At 41.0% G+C, this 25,481-nt stretch overlaps 1 protein-coding gene across 1 annotated transcript; it reads right to left on the bottom strand.

Moving 5' to 3' along the window:
- Positions 1-7,263: 7,263 nt before the first annotated feature.
- Positions 7,264-20,405, bottom strand: usp46 (ubiquitin specific peptidase 46). Its single transcript, XM_068319615.1, has 9 exons — positions 20,266-20,405; positions 18,413-18,493; positions 17,859-18,072; positions 12,784-13,022; positions 12,298-12,374; positions 12,108-12,191; positions 11,826-12,023; positions 10,975-11,053; positions 7,264-10,857 (listed from the first exon to the last, which is right to left on the bottom strand). Exons 1-9 carry the CDS (start codon positions 20,299-20,301, stop codon positions 10,756-10,758), a joined length of 1,110 nt encoding a protein of 369 aa, XP_068175716.1. The 5' UTR covers positions 20,302-20,405; the 3' UTR covers positions 7,264-10,755.
- Between the last annotated feature and the right edge of the window lie 5,076 nt (positions 20,406-25,481).

The raw sequence follows: 25,481 nt of genomic DNA, 5'->3' as shown, positions 1-25,481 counted from the left end.
GTGGATGCAGGTGTGAGGTTTGGAGGTTACTGCCCCGCCGGGGCTTATTACACTTGGCTTGGATTTGATACTCTCACGAAAAGTGATGATCAAATCAGGCACCAATTTTATGTCTACCAACCAGGGCAATGAACACCCCCCCTCTCCCATACACACACACACACACACACACCTCAAACAATAAACATGATGTTATTTTTTAACATCACGTTTATTCATTAAAGTCAAATTAAAAAAATAATCACGTTGATACAAAATCCAAAAGAGGTTCACGCAAATAAGATTTTCAATAGTACTGTGCGTTTTCTGAACAAAGAAACATCTAACCTTTTAACATTTATCAAACTAAAAATAATAGACAAAAATAGGAAAAACAAAAAAAAAAAAGATCCGTTCTCCACAATCATCTCTTCTACAATCATGTCTTTTACTATCTATAAAGCTCTTTGTCTGTATGAAGTGGTTCACCACTTCTTGTTTTACTTTTCATATAAAAGCTGACGCTATCCAGAGACATGTTGAGGTCAGGAAAACCTTTTTCTATTTTTACCCTCAAACTTTTTGTGTTGTGTCTTGAGAGAGAGAGAGAGAGAGAAAGTCAAGATCTGCTGAATTCAGGAGAACACCAACAATGATCAAATGTATGGAATCTTTCCTGCGGCTGTGGTTTTGACCTATGGGCGATGAACCTTCACTGCTTCACCCACACTTACTGGACATGCTGCCATGTTTTGAATGAGTCTGTGTCCCATGTAATAAAAGTTCAAAGAGAGTAAATCGGAACAAGATCTGTTTTAAGAAGCATTTTCAAATAATAAACTATGAAAAAGAGGTTGGGGCAGGATGATGAGAATACTACGATGAATCCATGAGACAATATTCTGATAAATGAACAACTGTTTTGGATCAAATGTGAGAATCTTTCACGTATTTGTGGAGCAACACGTCTGTAACGTCACCACTAGATGTCAGCTCAACCCAGGGATGGACTCTGATGTTTGGTCCTGGTTTTAAGAAATACACAAACTAATTCCCTGCATTCAGTGTTTTAGATGAAGTGATCTGTAACCCTGAGTGCATTTCAGTGTTACACTCAGCTGATACCAAATAGGTTTCATACAGTTTATATATATATTTTTTATATATATGCTTTGCATTTACCAGTGCAAGAATACTAAATAACAAGAAGACACAGGAGACAATGCAATGACGAAAAACAGCAACAACAACCAAAAGTTACTTGATTTAAAATACCGATAATCACAAAACCTTGTATATACCATTTGAATGAGGAGTGAATACCTCTCTCTGAGAGACTTCTGAAACCACAGGAATGTCAGCGAGGGCCCCTCCATCAGTAAGAATGTCTTCTCTCCTCAGGTGAACCTTTCACTCATCGCTAACTTTCTTATTGCACTGGTGAGACAAACATTTTCCAGCTGATCTCCTATGATATTTGTATACCTGTCTGCCATCTGCTCAGGGCCCCTGACTCAACAAAGGGCTGTGTGGGGTCCATCAGCAATTCTTCCCTGTACGCTTCTCAGTGTTACCTAATAATCACTCCACGGAAGGGGCTGACATAATATCAGATATTCATTCCTAGAGATGAAACCATAGTGGATGTATTGGTGTCAGCGTCACCAAAATAATTACCACGGACTCTGACTAAAAGCTTAGGCTGATCTCTGGGTGTAGCAGGAATAACATTAAATGTTTCCAGGAAGATAATGTGGTTAAAGGAAATCTGCTCTTTCAGAGATGACAATGTATCAGGGTCAGACAGGTGACAGACAAACATAAAATGAAAATGAGCGATAAGTTGAAAAGTTTTTTATTTATTTTTCCAATAACGAATTCTTGTTGACATTTGAGATCGAGCCTCAAAAGAGAAGCTTAAAATCATTTAATCTGTTTAATAACATGAAATGCAGACAATAAATGGAGCAGAGACAAATACTGAGAAGACGGTGAGCAGGAAATAATAGTGTAATTCACATAAAGCAATATGAAAATTTAAGTGGTCCCAGGACTGAACCATGGGGAGCACATATTAATCAGTTTGCAGGTTTTAATTATTTTTAGTCCAAAGGAAAGTCAACAGAAAACTAAAATGACTAAATCATTTGAAAACAGTCAACCACAAAAGATTATAACTCTAGTCTAAAGACTCCTGTTTGTTCCTTCATCTTTGAGCAGCACAGGAGAGTTTCTCTTTTACGTTCTTTAATTTGAAAAAAAAAAAAAAAATTAAGACAGAATTACCCGAAACTAATTAAGTAAATAAAATTAAACCAAAAAATGTGAAAGATAATGAAAGAGAAGAAAATGCCCATCAGTCATCAGTGCAAAACATGACTAGCGCGTATTAATGCTCCTCAGCTATAAAAAGTTGGAGATTTAAGTAACTACAAAAGATCTTGCAGAGATTTATGGGAACAGTGAGCGTTCTGCAGAGTGACGGGGGACTTTTGATGACCAAATGAAAGAAGTTCAGCAGTATTTTAATTCAGCTGCAGAACATTTAGGGGCGTTAACCATTTACTTGGAAGGCAAGAATGGTTGTCTTCATTTCTGGACTTAGACCTGAATGTCATCCATAAATCAGTACGCAGTCCATATAATAATGTGACCGAGTGGAAGCGGCCCATTATTCTATACATTATACTAGTGACTTTAATGATTTCTAAATGACAAGTATAATTTCAAACATTATACTTGTCATGTACAAAATTCCAACTTGTTGTGATGACAATGGGATGCTGTTGCAGACAGAAGAAATAATCTTGTTGTATAAAGCTACAGTTACCAAAAGGACAACAGCTTGCCTAATAAACAAAAGAGAGTAATATAATAAGTTTGTTCACTGCCTCAAGCAGAGTAGAAATGTGAAGAGACGAGCACAATAAACCAAAAATATTTATCAGTATTTTGTGTTTACACCAAACCTGGCAACCCAAGGAGCTGGGACACCGGCCCACCATCCAGGTCTGGAATCCAGTACTGGTACGTTAATACATAGTTCAGAACACCATCAGTAGAACTTCAGGACTTGTGATTCTCAAAGTTACCGTAAGACCATGTTTCTCTTAGGATTGTGTTGCTCTTTTGGTCTTCAAAACATCATCAGTGATTTGTGCAAAGTAAAATCCCCTCTCTCACAGGTTATTCTCAAATTCATGCCGGTTGCCTCATCGACACAAATAATGAAATTAAATATAGTCACAATTGTCAGGAAAACATTGGAAATAGTTTACTGAAGGCTGTCCAGGACTCATGTTGGAGTTTATTTGTGGTACCACACCCAGCTGTTCTAAAGCACCAACGTACGTCTGATATTACATATTAAAACTTGGAGTCAGAGATAGGAATGTTGAATAACTGTCATACAGACCATAACCAATAACATGGGACTCATTGGTTGTCAAAACAAAAAGTCAATACAAACGCGGTGTAATATCCTTTATCTTCCCAACACGGTCCCAACGTGCTCCGAGCGTCACCGTCTGGTTCGGACAGGACAGACCAAGATCCCACTGCAGTCACACCAGCACACACTCCACTGTTGAATGTGACTGTGTTAGGTAAGTACGGGGGCCATCTGCTGCTCATCAGGATGCCCCAGATATCTGCACCGCATCAAGATTCACAAGTCTATCCATTGCAACTATATTTAGTGGAGAATTTAGTGAAGATTCAATACCAGATTCTTGCTGTGAGGCCTGTTCTACAACAGATTTTATTTTTCTCCTAATTTTTGTCTCTCACTAAAAATAGCGCTGACTCAGACATTGTGATAGTGTGGCAGGGTGTCGTCTGGCGGATGACGTGAACAGTCCGTTTGTCTGCCCTTCATTCCTTTGGAAATGAACGGAAAACGAGGCTGGACATTGTAACCTGTGCACTGTCTGACAATGTTGTTTCTATATGTAACCAAAGTGTTACGGTATCAGAAGAAACAAAAAGATGAGCACAATGATGATGATGGTGATGATGATGATGATCACAAATCTAATGAAACTAGTGCTGTAAGTGAGTGAGTGAGTGAGGATATATAAGAATCCACATCCGGCATTAAGATGCTTTAACGTTAAGATGAAGACTCAACAATTTTGAACAATTTTTTAAAAGTTAAAAACACTAGTTTTTAGAAGAACAAAAACAAATGAGCTCCAGTTCAAAGAGAGGGTGAGTTGCGTTACAAGAGGAAGCTGGAGGATGAACTTCTTCACTGAGGTCCATCACTGGCCACGAAAGGAAGACTTGACCAGGGACTGAATGGAGACTTCCAACGGGCCGATGAGTAGAATCTATTTTTCAACAGGTTTGATGATATGGCTTCTGCCCGTCATCCCCCCTTTAGCTCCCCGTATAACGCTCCTTTCCCTGCACACTCACTAAAAAAATCGCAGGCTGAACTCATCAGGAAGGCTGGTTCTGTCCTGGGATGGACCTGGACTACATTGTGGAGGTGTCAGAGAGGAGGATGCTGAGGAAACCGATCGGCATCAGAGACGACAACTCAAACCGCTCTGTCATCATTTCATTGAGTTATTATTATTTTCATTGTTCAGTTCTTGCAATTTAATTTGAATCTTCCTAATTCTTATTGTCTGTAACTCTGTGGAGCAACCTAACATAAAATAGACAAAAGACGACCCAGGAACCTCTCCTTCAGAACAATTCTTAATCACTAAAATAAAACATACTAACAAAGAAGATGCAGTGATGGTTTTCCACAATGGCGTACAAAAATAGAACTGACACAATACTAAATTGCTCATTGTCTCATTTCTTCTGGGTTTCATGTCCTCATTTAAGCTTCCAAAACTTTCTGACAGCCAGGACACAGTTTCCAACCCTGTGTGTGTCTGTGTGTGTCATCGCTCATCCATCCGTGCTGCTCGCTGTAGGAGAGGAACTTATTCTCAGAAGAGCCTTGGTTCTTTTCATAGAACCAGAATGAGAGGCCAGTATGATGTCTGAGACCACCTGCAGAGTTTCACTGTGGCTTCTTCCTGAAAAATCATACAACTAATTACCAGGAAAGGCAAACAACCTCCTTCACCCCATGTTTGTCCACAGATCATACCACAAAATGGAAAATCACCACCAGAAGAACGGAGCCTCACTCTGGTCACAAGTGTCTCCATTGTTAACCTTATGAATGACACTCCTCCTCAAGGCAAGGGGGGGGGGGCACACATATATAGAGCAAATGAAAAAGCAACAACATGCTACCAATTTATTTATCATCATGTGGCGTCACTTTGACCTCATTGTGTCACTGTTGTGTGATGACGAGGTTGGACACCCTGAGGTCCCCCCCCTATTTGTCATTAGTCTTTATTAGTAGTTATTAATCACCTCACCTAATGTGTGCTTGGCCATTCCCAAAAAGGCTCCATACCAGCAGTGATGAGCTGCGTTCATTAAAACAAATGATCACTGTAATTATCTGTAATTTAAATAATGAGTTGAGTCAGGGGAGCTTTCTGATGCACTGCATAGTGAGAACAATAGTGGAGGTGTTATTACTGCACCTCCATTAAGAGCAGCACTGATAACCGATGGGTTTAATGGTGTAAAACAGGGGTGTCGAACTCATTTCCACCGAGGGCCACATCAGCGTTATGGCCATCCTCAAAGGGCCAGATGTAACTCATGAATGTAACTCAATGTAATGTAACTACTCCTGAATGTTAAAGAACCCTGAATTTATTACTTATGTATTACTTATAAGTTATTAACATCACAGTTACACAGAAAAACGTTTGCTTGTTTCATAAATCCTTTTATCGGGTTATGAAGTCCACCGAAATCTAAGGATCAAACTATCCAAGTGCATAAAGAAAAATGACATCAAACACAAGTTAGAACATTCACTTTGTTCCAAATGTTTTTGTCATAGATAAAATTAGCTTAATTACTGCATTGTGGGGAATGTAGTTTATGGTTAAAGCATTGATGCACAGACAGAATCGTGCTAACTTCATTGAAACAGCTGTATATTTGTAAGATGAGGGATTAGCTGAGGTTTCAAGGATATTCAGACGACAGATGCGCATTTAGTGTAATCATCAGTGAAAGGACAAACACAAGCCATTGTTTCTGACAGATACATTCTGAATAGATTTGTGTTCTGGGTGAGTGACAGGCAGTTTAGTGTTATTCTCCGTTCTTTCTGAGAACTAATACAGACATTTTCTCTTGGGAACACCCTGTTTTCACAGAAGTTGTTGAAACAGTATGAATACACAGAGACAAGACTGGAACACGTGTCAGTCTTACAAAACAGGGCTCTGAACATAACATCCCGTCACTTGTGAATGTGACAAAGGAACACAGCTGCGTACTTATAATGGACAATGGAACAAAATAGAACAAAAACTGGATAGTGGCAAAAGTAATTTAATCAACACAAGAATATGTTTTCTGAAGATATTTCAGAAAACATTTGTTTTTGGCAGTGGTAGAGCGCGCGGTAGAGCGGGTCGTCCAATGCTTCAAGATCGGCGGTTCGATTACCGCTCCTGCCCAAAACAACACCTGGAGGTGAGCTGACATGACAGTGGGAGGTGTCAGCTCACCTCCAAAGCACTGCCGAGGCGCCCTTGAGCAAGGCGCCGTCCCCCTTACAAGTTGCTCATTTGGGCGCTCCACAAAGGAGCTGCCCGCCACTCTACCTCCTTAACAATTAAAAATTCTTCTTTGGCATGTTCCTCCACCATAGATTATATGTTACCAAAAAGAAAGTAGTAAAATTTTCAAAACATAAATCTAGGGATCATGTGAATCTAGGGTTTATGTGTTTGTGAGTCTATTTTAAATTTAATTGGTTCTTGTACTATTTGATCAATATTATAGTTATATAAAATCACACTGTGAAGAAAACGTCTATAAAAATGTGTGGGGGAAAAAAAAGTGTAAACAAAACAATAATTAGATTTGAACTTGCAGTGAAAATATTCAAGTATGCACATCAGGTATATTTAATTATACAGTAGTACTAATTAAACAACAGATGATTGACTGGGTCGCAGTAAGCAAAAAAGCTGGTAAACATGTTCTATTTACTAAACAAGCACACCAAGACATTTACCATGTACACACTACCTATCTAATAACTTTCTGTCTTTCTGGTCTTAGTTCAGCGTCAGCATGCCAGCGTCCGGAGCCGAGGCTCATGTGAGCGTCATTAGTTGGGTTGGTGTTGGATCCAGCAGCAGAATAACGACACACACACTCCAGTCAGGTAGCTGATGATGGTTTTATTGAACAGAAGACATAACAAAACTTAAAATGAGTGTTAAACTGTGGTTTATGTTAAAGCATTGGAGCTCATCACAAATGAAGTGCACTTTCAGTTTACAGCCAAATGGAGACTGAGCTCATGTTGTCTTTGTACCCCCCCCCACCCCCACCCCCACCTGAAGCAGCACTCTGCAGCTCTCCTCTGTACAACGCTATCACAGTACGATATATTCATATCAAGTGCAACGACTGACTGTGTCAGTCAGGGCAAGTGCATAAGTGATAATGGAAGATCTGCACATTAGTAGTATCTCCGTGGTAACCAGGACTAAAACATCTCAGACTATTCCTGCTATTCTTTTCTATCCTGGTTCAGTTCTACCTGGTAACAAAAGAATCATGTGACAGACGATGACTTGGGCACAAGCGTGTTTGATTATGTGATTGGGTGATTGTAACATTACAGTATTTGTCTGCAGGCTTTCATTAATGGTACGTGTGATGCTAAAATCTTTGCAGTGAGTGTCTTTATATTTTAAGATCTTCCCTTTAAAAAAATATTTCCTATTTCTAGAAGTGTTGTCTACATAATATATATGTACAAGATATATCTTTACAAACAAAAATAATCTGTTGGACTGTTGCAAGGTCAGTTCGGACTCCAGTTTGGCACGTGCTTCTTTTGAATTCACCAACTAACAGACTAAAATGGGAAAGATGTCAAAAATGAGCGCATTCACCACCACGACTTTCAAATTCTCACAATTCTGAGTAGAAACGGTAACAAAATCAATCCTGTTACCATCTCTTATTCAACACGAGACGTGTTTGAAATGAGAATTCTTCTGCTGTCACACTAATCTGTGGGGCACGGACCCTGAGAAAGGGCAAAGGTGAAACGCCAGCAGTATAAGGAGGGATATTTTATGAGTTAATGTTGAAGGTTAAACGTTACCCCTACATGAATAAGGGTTTAAATGTCACGCAAAATTTACACCATCAAATTCTGATACAAACCAAGAAAAAAACAACAACAACAACAACCTCTACAGTAGTTCAACATGGCAATAAAATAAGACAAGTTAGACGGGGCTTGTTCATCCTCACCAACACAATGCACTGGGTAAAGGTTGAGCTGCTAAGAAAGACACGCACTAACATTAAGTGTTCTTTATAGTGGCCTAAGAGGGGAATCCACTTCTGAAAACTCCTATCTCCTCTTGCATTGGTCAGTTAAAAGTTTAGGAAACTCTGGGTTGTTCCTCGTCTGCTTCGTGTTCCTCTTTCTATTTAACATGCAAACAATAAAAATGATAAAACCATCTGTCGGTTGTGTGTTACATATATCATGTCCTTCACTCTAAAACCCTAGACATACAAAGCTCTCACAGAGCCACACTGCATGCACACACCTTAATGACCCAATAGTCAGCATCAATAATAAATATGTTTTTCTCAATAAATTAGGATTTCTAAGACAATAAAAAGTTACACTGACAGGTCTGATTTGAAGGAACTCATTTGATTTAGTCTTAACGTGTTGATCACATCTGGTGAGACTAAGAGGACATCTACAGACAGCAGCTCGGGGATCAAGTCTTTATGGGATAAAAAAAGGAAATCAACAGGTACAGGGAACATTTTTTTTTAAAGTTAATGGGTTTGTCAAAACAAATGCCCTGCTGTTGCTTCAGAACCACTGGAAATGCACGAAATCTCTAAGCTATTTAAACAGTGTCTGTCTAAAACACGCATTCATGCATTCATCCGGGACACAGACGATTTAAAATGATGAAATGAATGGGATAAAAACCCTACGTGTCTGAATGAGGTGGTGGAAGTAGACCTTCAATGTACACTACTGGTCAAAAGTTTGGACACACCGTCTCATTCAGTGGTTCTTTATTTTCATGAGTGTTTACGCTGTAGATAACTCACTGAAGGCATCAAAACTATAAATGAACACAGAATTATGTGGTAAACAAAAAATGTGAAAAAACTCGAAACTCGTCTTGTTTTTTTTTACAGTCTTCAAAGTAGCCACACTTCGCTTTGATGGTTGTTTTGCCAACTCTTGACATTCCCTCAATGACCTTCACACGGTCGTCACCTGAACTGGTTTTTTAAACAGTGTTAGATTCACAGTGATGCTGAGTCCTTGTTGGACCTTTTGTCTTCACTCTGTGGTCCATCTCATCCCAAACCGTCTGTTGGGTTTAGGTCAGGTGACTCTGGAGGCCAAAGTCACCTGACGAAACACTCCATCAACTCTTCTTTTTGGCCCAATAACCCGTCACACAGCCTGGAGGTGTGTTTGCAGTCATTGTCCAACGATAATCTAACTAAACGCAAATTGGAACTTTTTGTTCTGATCGGATCATCAGACCAAAACACACATTTCCACCGGTCTAATTTTTTTGTTGTTTCTCCTAAATAGATCTCTTCTGCTTGTTGCTTTTCTTTTGTTGTGGTTTCTTAGCATCTATTTGAGCATAAAGCCCGGATTCCTCTGAACAGTTGATGTAAAGATGTGTGTTCTACTAGAACTCTGAGTGGCCTTTGTCTGGACTCTAATCTGACGTGTTGTTAACTTGTGATTTGAGGCTGATAGGCTCCAGCTCCTCGTAACCCGCGACAGCGGATAAAGCGGTGACAGAAAATGGATGATTGGTTCTTGCCATAATGTGGATTCTAACAGTTGTCAAATAGGGCTGTCAACTGTGTCACCAACCTGACTTCTACTCAACGCAACTGATGGTCTCAATTCCAATTAAGAAGGCAAAAAACCCATGTGTGAACCTTGATAAGTCACACCAGTGAAATAGAAACTATTTCAGGTAAATATTTATGAAACTCGCTGAGAGAAGGTCATGGGTTTTGCAAAGGCTGTTGTCAAAGCAAAGGGTGGCTTTTTTGAGGAACTGAAAATATAAAACCTACTCAGAATTCTTTCACAATTTTTTTTGTTTGCTACATAATTCCACATTTCTTGTTTCGTAGTGTTTATGTCTTCAGTTTGTATCTACAATGTAGGAAGAATTAAAAATAAAGAGACAAAAAAAAAAAACGCTGAATGAGATGGTGTGTCCAAATCTTTGAGTGGTAGGGTATATAAATGATATGGTACAATTTCAGACAAATCTGTATGCATACCAGCCCCTCTGAGGGCTTCCCCCACTCGTCTGCACCGTGTGCATGCAGCACCTCATTAATGAAGACTCCTTCTTGTTTCTGTCATGGTAACTGAACATTTTTGCTTCTGTTTTAAAGTGCAGTCTAGATGCAGGTGACTAAAGGCAAGAAGCAAATGACAGAGAAACAAAGATGAAGAGAGAGAACCCGTGGGTTGGATTGGAAAACAGGATTGGCGCATATGTCAGAGAGGCCTCACTGTCAGAACAAGAGCAGGATGGGATGAAGATGGCAGGAGTCTGGATCTTCCTCAGATGAAGGTCAACAAATCCTATCTAGTCTTCTCCTGTGTCACTGATCCAGTTTCTGTCACTCCCTGGACTGGTAGAAGAGGATGTATCCCGACTCAGAGTTCTTCGAGATGTCTGAGGTAAGCCCGTAAAACTCCTCGATAGCCTGGGCATCAATTTTCTACACAACGCAAATAAGATGCTGCTTAATGATAATACAAACACCATGAAATGTACAAACAGATGAGTCAAAGAACATTGAGCAGACAATAACAGGCTGAGACTCAGAGTGACGCACCTCCACAATGTCATCATCAAACAGAAGCCAGAAGCCATGACTCTTCACTATGGTGATGTAATGACCTCTATTTGGGCCACTGAGGACACAGAGACAAACAGTGACTCTCTCTTGTGCAGATTTTGCAATCTAAAAGCTCCGACATCACATTTCATCCGTCTCCCTGAAGCAGATGCTGAGGTCATCGGTGCAACGCACACACAGAGCTCAGTTTGTCTGACTTATCCTGAAACCAGTTAGGATTTGGCATTAGTGTTACGTGTTTTCGGCAAATACTGAGCATTAATGCGGCCGCTATCTTCGGAGAGAACTGTGACAATCATCACTGAAATTCATAGTGTTATGCTGGCGTATTTTTTTGCCATTTAGTCTTTGATAGACCCAGTGCTGACGATGGAAGAGGAAGAAAATGTCTACATGTTGTCTAAATGTCTACAAATTTAAAATGGATGTCCTCATTTGTGGTCATCATTTTTCTCAGAATCTACATCACGTAAAACGCTTCTTGTTTTTACACTGATCAGCTCCCAATCAGCCCAAACAGCAAAGAGAAATTAAAAACGCATGTCATGCAAAGAGTTCAGGTCACAGGAGCGTAAGTGCGGCTGTCTTGTGTTAACCCTCGTTTGTTCAGCATAAATCTGCTGTAAAACTAGAGTCTTTATGTAGAAAGGGCTTTAGATAATAAAGAAAAAGATAAACCATCGCTTCACTTTTCAAAACTCAGTGCAGACAAAAACGCATGGGAAGACGTCTAAGTTGAGGAAACACTCGGCCAAACACAAAATATAGCTACAAACCGAACAGCCGTAATGAAGTCTAGCACTGAACTGGTAAGTGGTGTACTCTACCTGCCACAGTGAACCACCACAGCCACCAGATCGTACATGCGATCCAGGTTGACTGCATCGCTAGACGTGTTGAACAGACGGAGCTCGAGGGGGAAAACCACTCGATAGGACAGCTTGGTGTATCGGTGCAGCTGCTCCATGTACTTGAACCTCTTCAGATGCAACGCAAGGATCATGGGAAGCTTCTTCACACGCATCCTACAGAGAGAGCACGTATGTTCAGAGCTGTGTGTGTGTGTGTGTGTACACTGATGGATTAGAGCGTGTTAGTGCTTCACTGACCGTTTCTGTGCTTCCTGCTTGCTGCAGCACGTCTCACAGTAGTATTTGTATTCACTGCACAAAGTCTCTGTGTTACTGAAGTCCCTGGAGGAGATTACACACCACAGGAGGCTTGATAATTTATCCACAACAAATACGTTCCCCTGCGAGCCTTAAACTGTGAATAGGTGCGTGAATGAATCGATACTACCTGAGACAGTGTGTAATCGATGTGTTCTGCTCCACATCCACCGACAGATCCAGAAAATCTTCATCTTTGCTGCTCACCTGTCAGAAAAAGAGCAATATAGGGGGGGGGGGGGGGGGTTCCAAAACTGTTGTTGTCTTTTGACTCAATCAGCGAGGATAAACCCACTGTGACAAACAGCCACACACAGCGACACACACACACACACACACACACACACAGCCTTTGAAATTCTCATTAGAACCAGTAGCTTTTGTGTCTGTTTACAGGGGTTGTTCAGGGCAACCCGTCCCACTCCTTTCCCTCAGAATTTTAAGGACAAAGCCTCTGGCAGGTCTGGTGTAAAGTAGGTAGTCTGAGCCACCGGGTGTGAACGCTCTCAGCATCTTTGCAAAAGACTAATCCTTTCTCAGACGTATTCAGAACAGAACTCCTATTCAGGGTGACACAGGGGCATGAAACTATTTTACCGGGACCAGCGACACACACCGTTTCGCAGTTGAGACAGCGCGTCTCATTGGTCAGTGTTCCTTGGAAGATGTCATGGACCCACGTGGGCTCCGTCTTGTTCTCCGTCTCAGCATCCGTGGTCACGATGGTGCCGTTGTTCTTGATGCGTCCGTTCTGCTTCTCCTGCTTCTTCTCCTCTTGCAGGATGTCCGCCACTGTGTTCAGCAAGTAGTTGAGGAATTCGTGGGCATCCTGCTGCATGTAGTTGTCGAACAGATCTGAGAGAAGAAACAGAAAGGAGGGAAAGAGAGGCAGTGGAAATGTTTGGCGAGTTACGTTGAGCTTTAATTCTGAACATTTACTGATTACCGGAAATCATTAAATCCACTCACGTGGTCGTTCATTATGAGTCGGAAGTTTTGTGTCTGTCCACGAAATGTTAGGAATCAGCCTGGAGCTGATTGGCTTGGTTTAGCTAGAGATCAGAAACAGGGGGGAAACAGCCAGAATCTGACCAAAGGTAACCCACTCCCTGTTCCAGCACCTCTACAGCTCTACAACAAACACACCATATTTCAAGTGATTTGCTACTAGTGAAGCAAAAACGAAGAATAAACAGAAAATTTAGCTTCAAAGGATATGATTCGCTTTTGAATCAGTGCTTGTCGTGTTTGTCATCTTCAAGGGCAGCGCTGGAAACGCCGCCATCAAGGTCCAAAGGGAAACAAGAGCATCAAAAGATGCCTTCAGGATCCTCGTGATGATAAATGGAGCTGAACATTAGGGTCGAGCGAGTACACCACTATCTGTATCCATGTCTGTACTCGGAGTGACTTACACCGGAAGTGGGTGTGGTTTGACCAGAAATGGGTGGGGCTTAAATCGGTACATTATTTTAAGTCTGAAATTGATGTGGATTGATCAGAAGTTGCTATATTTATTGTTTTTTGTAAAAAAAAAAATAATTTACAGAACAGCCTCAGAATTGAGGTTCAAATCAATGTCTAGATCACAAGAAGAGACAGCAAGCGTGTGTGTGTGTGTGTGTGTGTGTGTGTGTGTGTGTGCGCTATGTAACAGTTAAAATATCTATACAGTGTAGAAATTATTAATTTGAAATGAAGTGAGAAAGTGTCAAACTAAGAGTAAGCAGGTTAAAAAAAACCAAACAAAAAACACGACTCAAACGGTCAAAATGCACCGCGTACGTCCAACAAAACAAAACAAGTTCATCAGTTCTGAGGATGTTCCTTCAGCACGAGCATTAGTTTTGACGAGTTTTACTCGTATCGTGCTCGTAATCGTCAAAAATGCCTCATCCGTACCGGATACTCGTCTGAAACCAGTACCCTGCTCAACCCCACTTAAAATGCTTCCATTGAATATGCGCCATTCATCCAACACCATCCATCAGAACAAGTCCCAGACCATTGGGTTTGGGGTGTAAGGACGGGACAGAAAGAGAAACACAGCCCAGAGAGGAGGTAGCTGACCAAAGCCTGGCCTGACAGGGACTGCATTGTTCTGCCACATAAAGAGCTTCCTCAATGTGAACGGCAGAGAACAGGCAGCCTCTCTGTCAGCTCCACCTCTCTGAATGACCTTACCACCGACAACGCACCTGCCTTTCACCCCAAATATTCAGACTGTATTAAAACGCTCCTACAGTTTGCGAAGCACTACGTGAAAAGGAGCTTCGGAGAAAAGCAGGAACACGAATGTGTGGCACAGAAAACAACATCCACGTGACACTTCAGGCACAGATGACAGTAAAAACCTCTCTTATGGAAAACAATATCACAACGAGTACAGGGGTGACAGAAGGTTAAGAGAGAGGAGTTCAAAATACACTAAATGGGTTTAATCAATTCACTTGGATTCAGGTCATTAACTAAGTGACATTAATAGCAGTAGAAGTTCTCATCTTTGGGTTCACACACTTCACAAAGTTTTGAATAAAATCTCATGTCCGTCTCCACAATGTGAACAACACACATCATCTGGTGACGCACCCACGTATGGAGATCCTGACCTCAGTCGTGCACCAGTGGAGATGCGGATAGACCTTCTTACTGATGCAGTAATCCTAATTTAATCCCACAATTACTGCCCTTGGGTCATGTTTTCAACATGGGAGATTCGCTCTGGATTGACTTCAAGTGAATCATAAATAAACTGACAGTGTTCCATTAAGAGCGCTTTCGTTTTAGCAAAGCACTGATCGTCTGTAAGCTCTATTCCCTCAGCGGCGCTGAACATAGCTGCCAGCACAAACTGCTGGTTTCAATCCAGAGGATATCAAATCAAACTTCAAATCAAACTTTATTTATACAGTATAGCACTTTTCATACATAAAAAACGCAACTCAAAGTGCTTCACAAGATAAAACATAATTAAAAATAATGAAACATACAATAAAAAGTGACACACACACACACACACACACACACACACACACACACACACACACACACACACAGAGTAAGCAGACTGTTAACATGGCTTGACACAGGGATCCCCAGGGCGACGCCCCCGTGGGCAGACCAGACACAACTCCCGGTGTGGAGGGCCCCCAGGAGGAAACAGTGGAGCTAAAAACTAAAAGATTAAGACATGGAGTAAAAACAGACAATAATGATGAAATGTATAAAAATGTTGGGGTTTAGAAAATGTTAAAGTAATAAAATGCACAAGGCTTAAAATAAAATAAATAAAAATAGAAATAAATAAAATAAAATAAAAATGATTAAAGGGATAAAAGCAGTAAGATGAGGGGAATAAGAGAGTAAAAGAAATCAGTTCAAAGCCAATTTAAAAAGGTGAGTTTTGAGCTTCCTTTTGAAAAGGAGGTTGAGGTTCTCTGGGGGGCTGTTCCACAGATGAGGGCCATCGTGGCTGAATGCAGGATCACCGTGGGTGTTTGTTATTACTCGTGTTATGGTTAAATCCCGGTGCCAGAGGACCTCAGGGTCCGCGAGGGTTGATACGATAAAAGCAGGTCAGATAGATGACGGTCCAAGACCGTTAAGACATTTAAAAACTAGTAAGAGAACCTTAAAATCGATCCTGAAGCGGACGGGGAGCCAATGCAGAGATTTTAAAACTGGTGTAATGAGCTCCTGCCCTCTGGTCCTCATCAGCACGCGTGCGGCTGAGTTTTGTAGAAATTGTAGATTATGAATACTCTTTTTGGGAAGACCAGAGAGCAGGGAATTACAATAATCTAATCTACAGGAGGTAACAGCATGCATCAGCACCTCCGTGCTGGCCTGAGAGAAACTGGCTGACTCTGGCTACATTCTTAAGATGGTAAAAACCTATCTTTGTAATATTTTTTATGCGTGGAATAAAAGTGAGCTCAGAGTCAAAAATAAGGCCCAGGTTCTTTGCATATTGTGCGGGTTTAAAATCTTGTAGTTTTGGTAAAACGTTTCTCTCTCTGGCCTTCAGGACCTATAACTAAAACCTCTGTTTTGTCCTGGTTGAGCTGTAGGAAGTTCTCTCCCATCCATGACTTGACATCTAAAATACAGTTAAAAAGGGCATCAATTGGCCCTGAGTCATCAGGAGACACGGCGATGTACAGCTGTGTATCATCGGCATAGCTACGGAAGCTGTTACCGTGTCTCCTGATGACATCCCCCAAGGGAAGCACGTAAAGATTAAAAAGAACTGGACCTAAAATTGACCCTTGAGGCCCCCCACACCTAATTTCATGTATTCTGGAGGAACATGTATCCATACTTACAAAGAAACATCGATCTGTGAGATAAGAATGAAACCAGTTATAAATAGTATGGTTTTAGTTAAAAGTGGAGCCACAGAGTCCAATGTTGATTTTAATTTACTATTAAAATTGTTAACAATAGCATCACAAGGTGGAGGGTAAAATTTCAGCAGGAGTGCTCTGGAAAATCTCGACAAAATTTGCAACCACTTCGGAAGTAAGGCAGCGTTTCACAAATTTCCCCACTGTGGGACAATAAAGGTCTATTATTATTATTATTTCCTCACCGTTCTCACCGGGGCCTCCTGATGTCTAAAACTGGTGATGTTAAAATACACACAGTCGTGGTCGAATACAGCCAGGTCAACAACAGAGGACAATGGACAGGCCATAGGTTATGACCAGGTCCAGGGTGTGTCCCCTGTTGTGAGTCGGCTGTGTTACATGTTGATTAAAATCCATGCAGTTTAAAAGGTTGAAAAATTCTCTGGACAACGGGTCAGAGATGTTGTCAATGTGCAGATTAAAATCACCCGTTATAGGTGGTGTGTATTGTTGATAAAAGCTCAGAAAATTCACTGATAAAACAAGTGGAGTGCTGGGGTGGTCTGTAAACAATGCCACGTTGTTGTAGCTCACCGGTATAAAAATACATAAAAACTTTGGCCCAGTTCTTCTGCTTGTGGAAACTTCAGGAATATCTTCATCAGGAGGCTGTGAAACTGATCAAAGTGCATTCTGCAACTGGACTGAAGTGGAATAAATGTCTCGTGCTTCACAAGACAGACGTAAGATGTGGATTGTTCTCCTGGATTGTTCCTAAATCCTTTGTCCACAAACGGGTTGTCAGCTGTCAAACTCTTGAAACCTTGAAAATCTTTTTAACGCGTAAACACACTTTGCCTCACACACACACACACACACACACACACACATACGCTCATGTCTGCCTACCACTGTCTTCTCTCTATCTCACTGTGATCAGCATTGAAAACTAAATTTATCTTCTCAAAGCAAAATAAGTCCACACTTTGGAGCGAGCGCTCCAAAGTGTGGACTTATTTTGTTCTGGAAAACGCTGGATTGTCACATCACACATCTATCCCAAAATCATTTTGTGTCAGAAATGGTTTGCAGCTAGCATGACTGAACACTGATGTGAGAATCAGAGAAGGTGCTGTGTTTGAGCCGAGTCAGCAGCCCCTCGTCACAGTGGGTTAGGTGACATCGCAATAAAGAGTGCGAAAACAAGTCATGTTTGTCTGAATTACTCTAAACTGTGTAAAATGAAGTTGTTGGAGGCTGGCAATGACACCGGTACAACGCCAGTACGAATGTTAATATTCATCTATTCGAGACGCTTTGTCTGTCTGAAGTATAAACGCACCGTTCTCTTTCCGTAGGCGGGAGATAAACTTCTTGGGTGGAATGACGCCCACTTTCTTCTTCTGAGTGGCGATTGAGTGGAAAAGGTCGGCCAGGCATGTCAGCAGGTTCTCCTTCTTCTTCTGCTGGGCTTTGTAGGAAAGCACGTTCTCTCGGAAAGGCCGGCAGAAGTAGAGAGCTTGAAGCACTGAGTTACAGTAACAGGTGTTTCCAAACTGTGGGACGGAGAACCAAACATGACATTTCTTTAAAATCATGTTTAACTGGTGGATAAATTTACTGATGGGCTCAAACTGCTGTCTTCTCTTGGCAGACACTGAATCGACCGTGTTGGGAAACATGGATGTTTATGTGAATACTTCAATAACAGAACGGTCTGTTGGGTGAAGTAGAGATTGGCCAATAGGCTCACAAACAACACTGCTACCCTCAATCCCTGCAGCCCAGTAGTAGACATGACTCACTAGAGTTCCCAAGCTCTTATTTTGATAAATGACACCAGTGTTTTTCCAGCACTGACCTTTGATATGTACGAGAGGATTAAGTGATACTCACGTTGACCAATCCAAAGTAGTGCTCATTGATTGGAAATTGCTCCGGGCCGATGTCTTTCTCCAGAGCAGAGGCATTGGTGCCCTGACAGAGCAGAAACAAAAACATCAGTCACCAAAATGTTTTTTTAAGTTCTCGTCATCCGCTTGATCTCATCGTATAAACACATTTTACACAGAGTTAAAGTTAAAGACAGCTTAAGCTACTAAACTAAAATGAACGCTTTATTTATTGACTTTATAAATAAAAAGCCAAATCATCAGTAAAGACACAGATATCAGCAAAAAGATGACATATTGATACTCTAACTCCCAAGATAAAACAAAATTAAGGGCCTCTCTTTCATGGAGTATAATTGATAATATCCATCCATCCAAAAGCCAACGCACCGGTTTGTGACAGAATATTTTAGGTTGTCTTCATCATTTCTTGCCAGCACCCGATTGCTGGAGACAGACCACTTAACTTGTCAGAGTTCAGAGTTTAACATAAGAACCGCAGCTTTGTTGAGCAAACAGGGGCCAGTTCAGTTTGGGGAAGAATCTGGCTCTCATTAATTTTCATTTCTCTCTGTCAAACCAGGCAGTGAATATCTCTTTGTTCCATTTGACATTCTCTATCTGCAGTGCAGGAAAGAGTCAGTACTCTGCACACACACACACACACACACACACACACACATGCTGAGTCCGATATGAAACCAACAATAGATCTTAAAATGATTTCAAGTCTGAACAATGCTTCTCCGTGAAACAGAATGAAATATCGTCTCGACCCCTCCGGACACCTGATGCCTTATTGTTGCATTTGAGTCACTCATTATTAAACAGCAGCCAGTTGAATAAAAACGGCACCAAATATATTACTCAAATGCTTTATGGAGAAGTTGAACTGTGTCAGGTGTGTTCGGCAAAGCACCTGACACAGTTCATTCCTGCTTTGTGATAACATCAAGCACGAATGAGGTCATCACGACCCGTCGGCATCGCATATATACACACACACACACACACACACACACACACACACACACACACACACACACACACAGTGCGCACTCGCGCATCAAAGCTTGTGACTTCACCTCATTGGAGATTTTGGTAGGCAGTCACGTGACACCGTACGCGCATTCTATTGGCTGACGGCATCAGGAAGTGTGCTATGTTCTGTGAGTCTGGGACTTATGTGAGACACAAGAGCTTTAAACAGTCTATAGGAGTGTGGGAAACGGTAGTACAGATATAAGGTCCCCATGTTTACTAATTCTAGGCTTTAGGTGTGTTTTAGTGTTCATATCTCAAACACTAAAACAATTTTTAGTGTTTGAGATATGAGATTTTCAAATGAAAATCTCATTGCCATGCACCATTCATCTGCGATTAAATGTTTAATACATCACAAATGTATTGAAATCAAGGTTTGGACACATCATTGACTGAATCATCATCTGTCTCCCAATGAGAGGAAAGAAAGTACAGTATAAGTGACTCATCTGAAGGAAAGCTCGCAATAGAAATAATCTGATTAGAAGGCGTCACGCCAGCCATCCTCATCGACAGGATGAAGCACCGCTGATCATCAGATACTGGTGGCGGTAAGGTCAGACAGCAAGACCACGGGGGGGCTAATAGACGCACTTCAGTGTCTGTCACCACCATATTTAACATTGTTACCAACACATCACAGACACATCCTCATAAGGCAGGCCTGCTGTGTGTCGGGGGGGGGGGCTGAGGCTGGTCGGCGCGCCTTGGAGAGAAGGGGAGGTGACTGACTCCGGTCCATCAGCACGCATCAGGTCCGAGTGCACCTGCAGGCACATCGAGAGCAACACGCATCATCAACAAGATACTCACCATATTACAAATGGAGGCGATGTTTCTGACAGTCATTTAGTTCACAGTTTCCCCTTCGCCGCCATCTTCATGAAATAAACATGTTTGTTTGTTGTTAGCAGAAGGCGACGCTGAGATGTGACGTGAATTCGCAGCCCCGGCTGGAGGCCAGACTGCAAACCCCAAGCGTCAAGACAGCTGGCGGAGAAACACGGAGAACCATGCGGCCAGCACGGAGCTGGGAGTCGAACTACACCGAGCGCTGACACGGCTTCATCCCCACGGACAAATCCACACCACTACAGCTGAAAACTGTCGCTGCATTAGTGAGCGGCGGACGGACGAAGTTACAGGTAGCAGGTTGTTAGCACAGACCAGGAAGGAGGTTGACTGGTGAGCGTAAACCCGCCCATTTCAGCTGAACTCAGGAGCTGATTGGTTGTAAATTTACTCTATTTGATTGATGTGAGTTCAAGGCCAAATACAAACATGGACGCTGAAGTTTAGTTGCGTTGCAACCAATAAACAGGAAGTATGGGATGCGCTATATATATGGGAATTGTAGTTCCTATTCGGTATGTAATAAAATGCTTTACGTAAAACTATTTTGTAACTCAAGATTGACAAAATATCAACAATAAGAATGTAACTATGTCTGCTCATTAAGAAATTATCTGTTTGTAAAATATATGTTTCTTTTTGCAAATGTTTAGTCAACATTAACTGAAAAATGTAGTCTCGCTGTCTTGTAGTTGAATTTAAATGAGTAATCTTTAATTTGCATGTTTTATATGATCAAATAATCAAAAATAAAATAACTACAATTCCTAATCTAATTTTTCTTGTATCTGGGCAAACACACAAGCTTCCTGAGCGCACTGAAGACCACTGTGGGCAACATCAGATGTGCACGTTGTAGCCACACACCAGTATCTCACTTGTTCAAAACCTTAGATCATGGCAGGATACATGGCTGATTAAAAGAATCAAATTACCGCAGCAATTTTCATTAGTTTAGTTTTAATAGAAGTGATTTGGCCCACTTGAAATGATTTATACTTATGAAATGAAAAAGACAAAAATCGTGTTCTTCATGAGATGTGTAGTATGTCATATGTGAGGGTCATGCTTTGGACGGTTAGGTCCAGTTGTGGCCTGGCTTAGGGTCCTGTTCTGGAAGAAATGGCACATATACCTTGCAGACATGAAAGCAAAGACGACAACTACGGACTTCTTTTGGCGAGCTTCATTTCGGCGTCCAGCCTTAACAAGTAACAATCCACAGCTCCTCTCAACTCCAGCTCAGCACTCTCCATTTACATTCACACGCCCCTCCTTCCAAGTCTCTCGAATTCATGCAGAACACACATGCGCTCAACATCTCAGCGCAGCAACACAACAGTAACAACACATGGGATATCACAATACACTTATCTCGAGTTTTATGCGCAGCATGGAATTCGTTGTGCCCTGACACTGTGAGCAGTGCGCAGTCGCGCAGCTTAGAGGGAGCACAAGTGGCTGGTTCAAATTCCATGTCGATCAAAAAGTTTGGAGTGTGGCCTGGCAATGGAAAGGTGTCAGTTCACCTCCTGAGTGCTGCCGATGTGCCCTTGAGCAAGACACTGTCCCCTAACAGGCTGATTTTGGACGGAACAGAATGTAGTTACCAGTCACCCTCACATCACGCTCCCACTGTTTACATATCCACAAGCTCCCTTGTGTGTGCGTGCGTGTGTGTCTGTGTGTGCAGGGGCTGTATATATACATACATGTGTGTCAAATTAGAAAAAAAAAAATTAAGTCTGTTTCTTCTTGTATAAGACATGTTTTGTCAGCCTTCAGCAGTGTCTGCAGCAGCTAACAATCAATTCCTTTACACAACATGTATCGACCTCAAGGCCCAGGGGCCAAATGTGGCCCCTGGGCCAAATGTGGCCACATCATTTTATGTGGGCCGCGAGAGCATAAAAGGTCAGAGTGTTCACAAATAAATAGGTCAAAAGTGTGCTTTGACCAAAAACTACATTTCCCACAGTGCAGTACAGTAATTAAGACCATATGAACTCTAACAAAAAAACGCTGTGAACAAAGTTAATGTCCTAACTTGTGTTTGATGTCATTTTTCTTTATTCTCTTGAATATTTTGATCCTTGATTGATGGAGTTCTGTGGGTTTCAGAACCTGACAAATTAAAACAATTTATGTTATAACAGAGAAACAAGTAAACCTTTTTTTTCTGTGCAACTGTAATGTTTGTAACTTGATTAAGTAATAAATTCAGAGTTATTTAACATTAAGGAGTAGTTACATTTATTTTACAGCACATTTAGTTACATTACATTGAGTTACATTTAGTTACATTTATAAGTTACATCTGGCCCTTTGAGGACAGCCTTTGTGCTGATGTGGCCCTCGGTGAAAATGAGTTTGACATCCCTGCTTTACACCATTATTAATATTTTAGGAAAAAAAATTACCAGTTCAATCAAATAATTGAATTTTGATTTCAAGTGTAGAACAGAACTTAACTGACATATTTACAAATTAAAAGTTAAAATTAGTGCAGTGGAGGCAGGGTGACCCTGTCTTAGTCCATATTAAGAGCCGCGCTTTCCATAATCACACTTTCTGTGACCAATAGTGCAAAGTGAAAAAGGTGTGATCTGCGAGCCCAAATTGAGATAACCCTGTTACAAAATAAGATTTTTGAGAAACTTACAAATATGAGTGAATATTTAGTTTTTTGTTTTAATAATCATCACTATCAGTCATATCATTTGAAATAAATATATATCTTATCTTATTTTGTTTACTCTATTAACCATAGTTAAAGAAACATTTTTTCTGCTCTCAACCCATCACTTAGCTAGACTGTAATTAAGAGGAAGAGCATTAAAAAGTAAGTGTCCTCTCTGTAGATCTCTGCAGTGATCTCGGGCCCTCGGGACGTTCATTCATTGTAGACTTTGTTACTGTTTATGCAACGATCCCTGTCAATTATCTCCTTAGCATTTACATGTGAACAAAAGGAAAGGAAATCAACAAATACTTATGCTTCTTTTTGATTTTGAAAAGAACGGGAAGGGAGCGAGGAATAAAGGTATTCACAGAAAAACAAGCAACAGAACAACCATTTGAGTCACAGAGGGTGGGAGAGTTCCCTTGTTTGCATTTGGTATGCTTCATTAAAATATCAAGAAGTGTGTTGATTAATGTGTTCTCATGGGCTTCTAAATAATTTAATGACAAAACAATTATTTGGATTTAGATGCAAAATATTTCCAGACTTACTTTCCACACAAGTCCACTGATAGGGTTGATGTGTGCATAGGATGCAGCTGCCTTTGCCCTAAGTCAAGTTTCTGATGTTTTTGTAGCTACTCTGTGTATTTGCAGTTCACAATAATCAAACTTTTTCATACACACATTGATATGCAGAAAGCAAAGTGGTCATGAAAAAAAGCTCCAGGTGGTCTGTACTTATTATAATCTACTCACAGCCCTGCTGATGAGAAGAAATCTTTCTTTTCAAGATGTGCAGGTGAGACAATTTGTTGACGAAGGCTTCAGCTGAGCAGAAAATGTGAGTGAATTCTGTCTGTGTTTATTTGGGGCTTAATCTCTCCCACCCACTTTGGCGTTGCCTCCACATGTTTTTGGACAGAGCTGACTAGACAGGCAGGTGAACCTTGGAGGATTTTCTCTGCTCGCCTTGATTGAGATCAAAAGTGGAGTTGAATGCGAGGACTTTGTGCGGGTGCACGTGCACTAAACACAGAGGACACACAAAGAAAAATAGGACTGAGCTGAGAAAATGTTTGCAGTAGGTGAGGCTGGCTGTACTCCAAAAAGCACCGATGTCACTTAAGCTGTCACAAAAACAGACAAATGACTTCTGCATTATTTTTGTACCACTGAGAAAATAACCCTGCAGTTTAGAATCTGAGACTTTCTGGAACTTGGTGACATTTGACACAGACTGAGACATCCAGGTTAGGAGCAATCCGCTAAGATCGTTTTGTAGTTTACCAGCAACAGAAAGGCTTTATTTTTGCTGTCAGTGTGTTCTAGGAGCACGGTGTGGTGTGAAGACTGCATATACAAAATAAGTCAGAGCTTAAAAGGCTGAAATATTTGACATTTTAAGCATTAAACATTTATTCATATTTGTTTATTTAATCCTAGATTTACTTCAGTTAAAGGTTTCTCTGGACAAAGGTGTCGGTGTGTTTGTGTGTGTGGCTGTAGGACTGGTGAAGATTTGTGTCACTATAGTGATAATATATAGTTTAAAAACACAAATATGGTTATTGAAACAGCTGATTTGTTTTTGTTGACAGTGAAATACCTTGGGTAGAGCGATTACAACAGACCCCCAGCACATGGAAGCTCTGTGGAATTTATTGGTATCTTGTCAGGATGGTGATAAAGCGTCTCCTGGGAGCAGGAAGGTTCAGATTACAGACCTGTGTATCAGCTCTTGTCCCAAGGTTGAATCCAGACCAGACCTTTTTGTTTGAATTTTGCATGTTCCCCCTGGATGTTCTGGTTTCCAACCTCAGACCAAAAACATGCATATATTACTATTTTGGCCAAGTTACTTGATAGAATAAGCATTGCCTGTGTTTTAACAAGGAAAGTAAAGGGAACAATCGGATCTTGGCCAATAGGGAGGACGGGGAGTGAATTATTGCACATCCAACTGTTGGCATGCTTACGGACTCCTGGGACAGTTTGTTCCTCTGGATTCTAGTTTACATATACGACACCCCTGGTACTGTAAACACAGGAACGGGGCATGCTGGGTAGAGGCATGCTGTTCTCTGTGGATCTGTAGGAGGCACACTGGCACACTATTAGGTGTCTTGTCTACATCATCAGTGGAAAATAGCAAATTAATACGACAAACTAATTGAAATGAAACACATAAACACACAAAAGCTTCTGCTTATGTTCATCATTAATTCATTTTTTTCCCCTAAGGGGTCAGATAACACGCTTTACTGAAGGCGTTCATCCTATCGTTACGTCTTCAGGGTTATATAACATGTATTTAATGTTTTTTTTGTTTTTTTTTACAGTGAAGCTCATCTACATTCATTACACAAAAACATTGCTTCCACACTACAAGAATTCACCACCTCTGAGTCAGTGTTTATTAGGTGCTCAGTAAATACAGCCTTGAGTCAGCATCAGTACATCTCTGTCACCATTGTGTATCTGGGCTCTGCAAA

This window comes from Antennarius striatus, chromosome 7, assembly GCF_040054535.1.
Source record: "Antennarius striatus isolate MH-2024 chromosome 7, ASM4005453v1, whole genome shotgun sequence".
Lineage (NCBI taxonomy): Eukaryota > Metazoa > Chordata > Actinopteri > Lophiiformes > Antennariidae > Antennarius > Antennarius striatus.
This window is presented reverse-complemented; position numbering and strand designations above follow the sequence as displayed.

Bases quoted from the DNA above. Each gene is read 5' to 3' on its own strand.
- usp46 (XM_068319615.1), bottom strand. From the start codon at position 20,301: ATGACTGTCAGAAACATCGCCTCCATTTGTAATATG. The intron at 11,054-11,825 runs GTAGAGTACACC...CTGTGTCCTCAG, and splicing joins GTGGTGGTTCACTGTGGCAG to TGGCCCAAATAGAGGTCATT. The intron at 10,858-10,974 runs GTGCGTCACTCT...TGCGTTGTGTAG, and splicing joins TTGATGATGACATTGTGGAG to AAAATTGATGCCCAGGCTAT.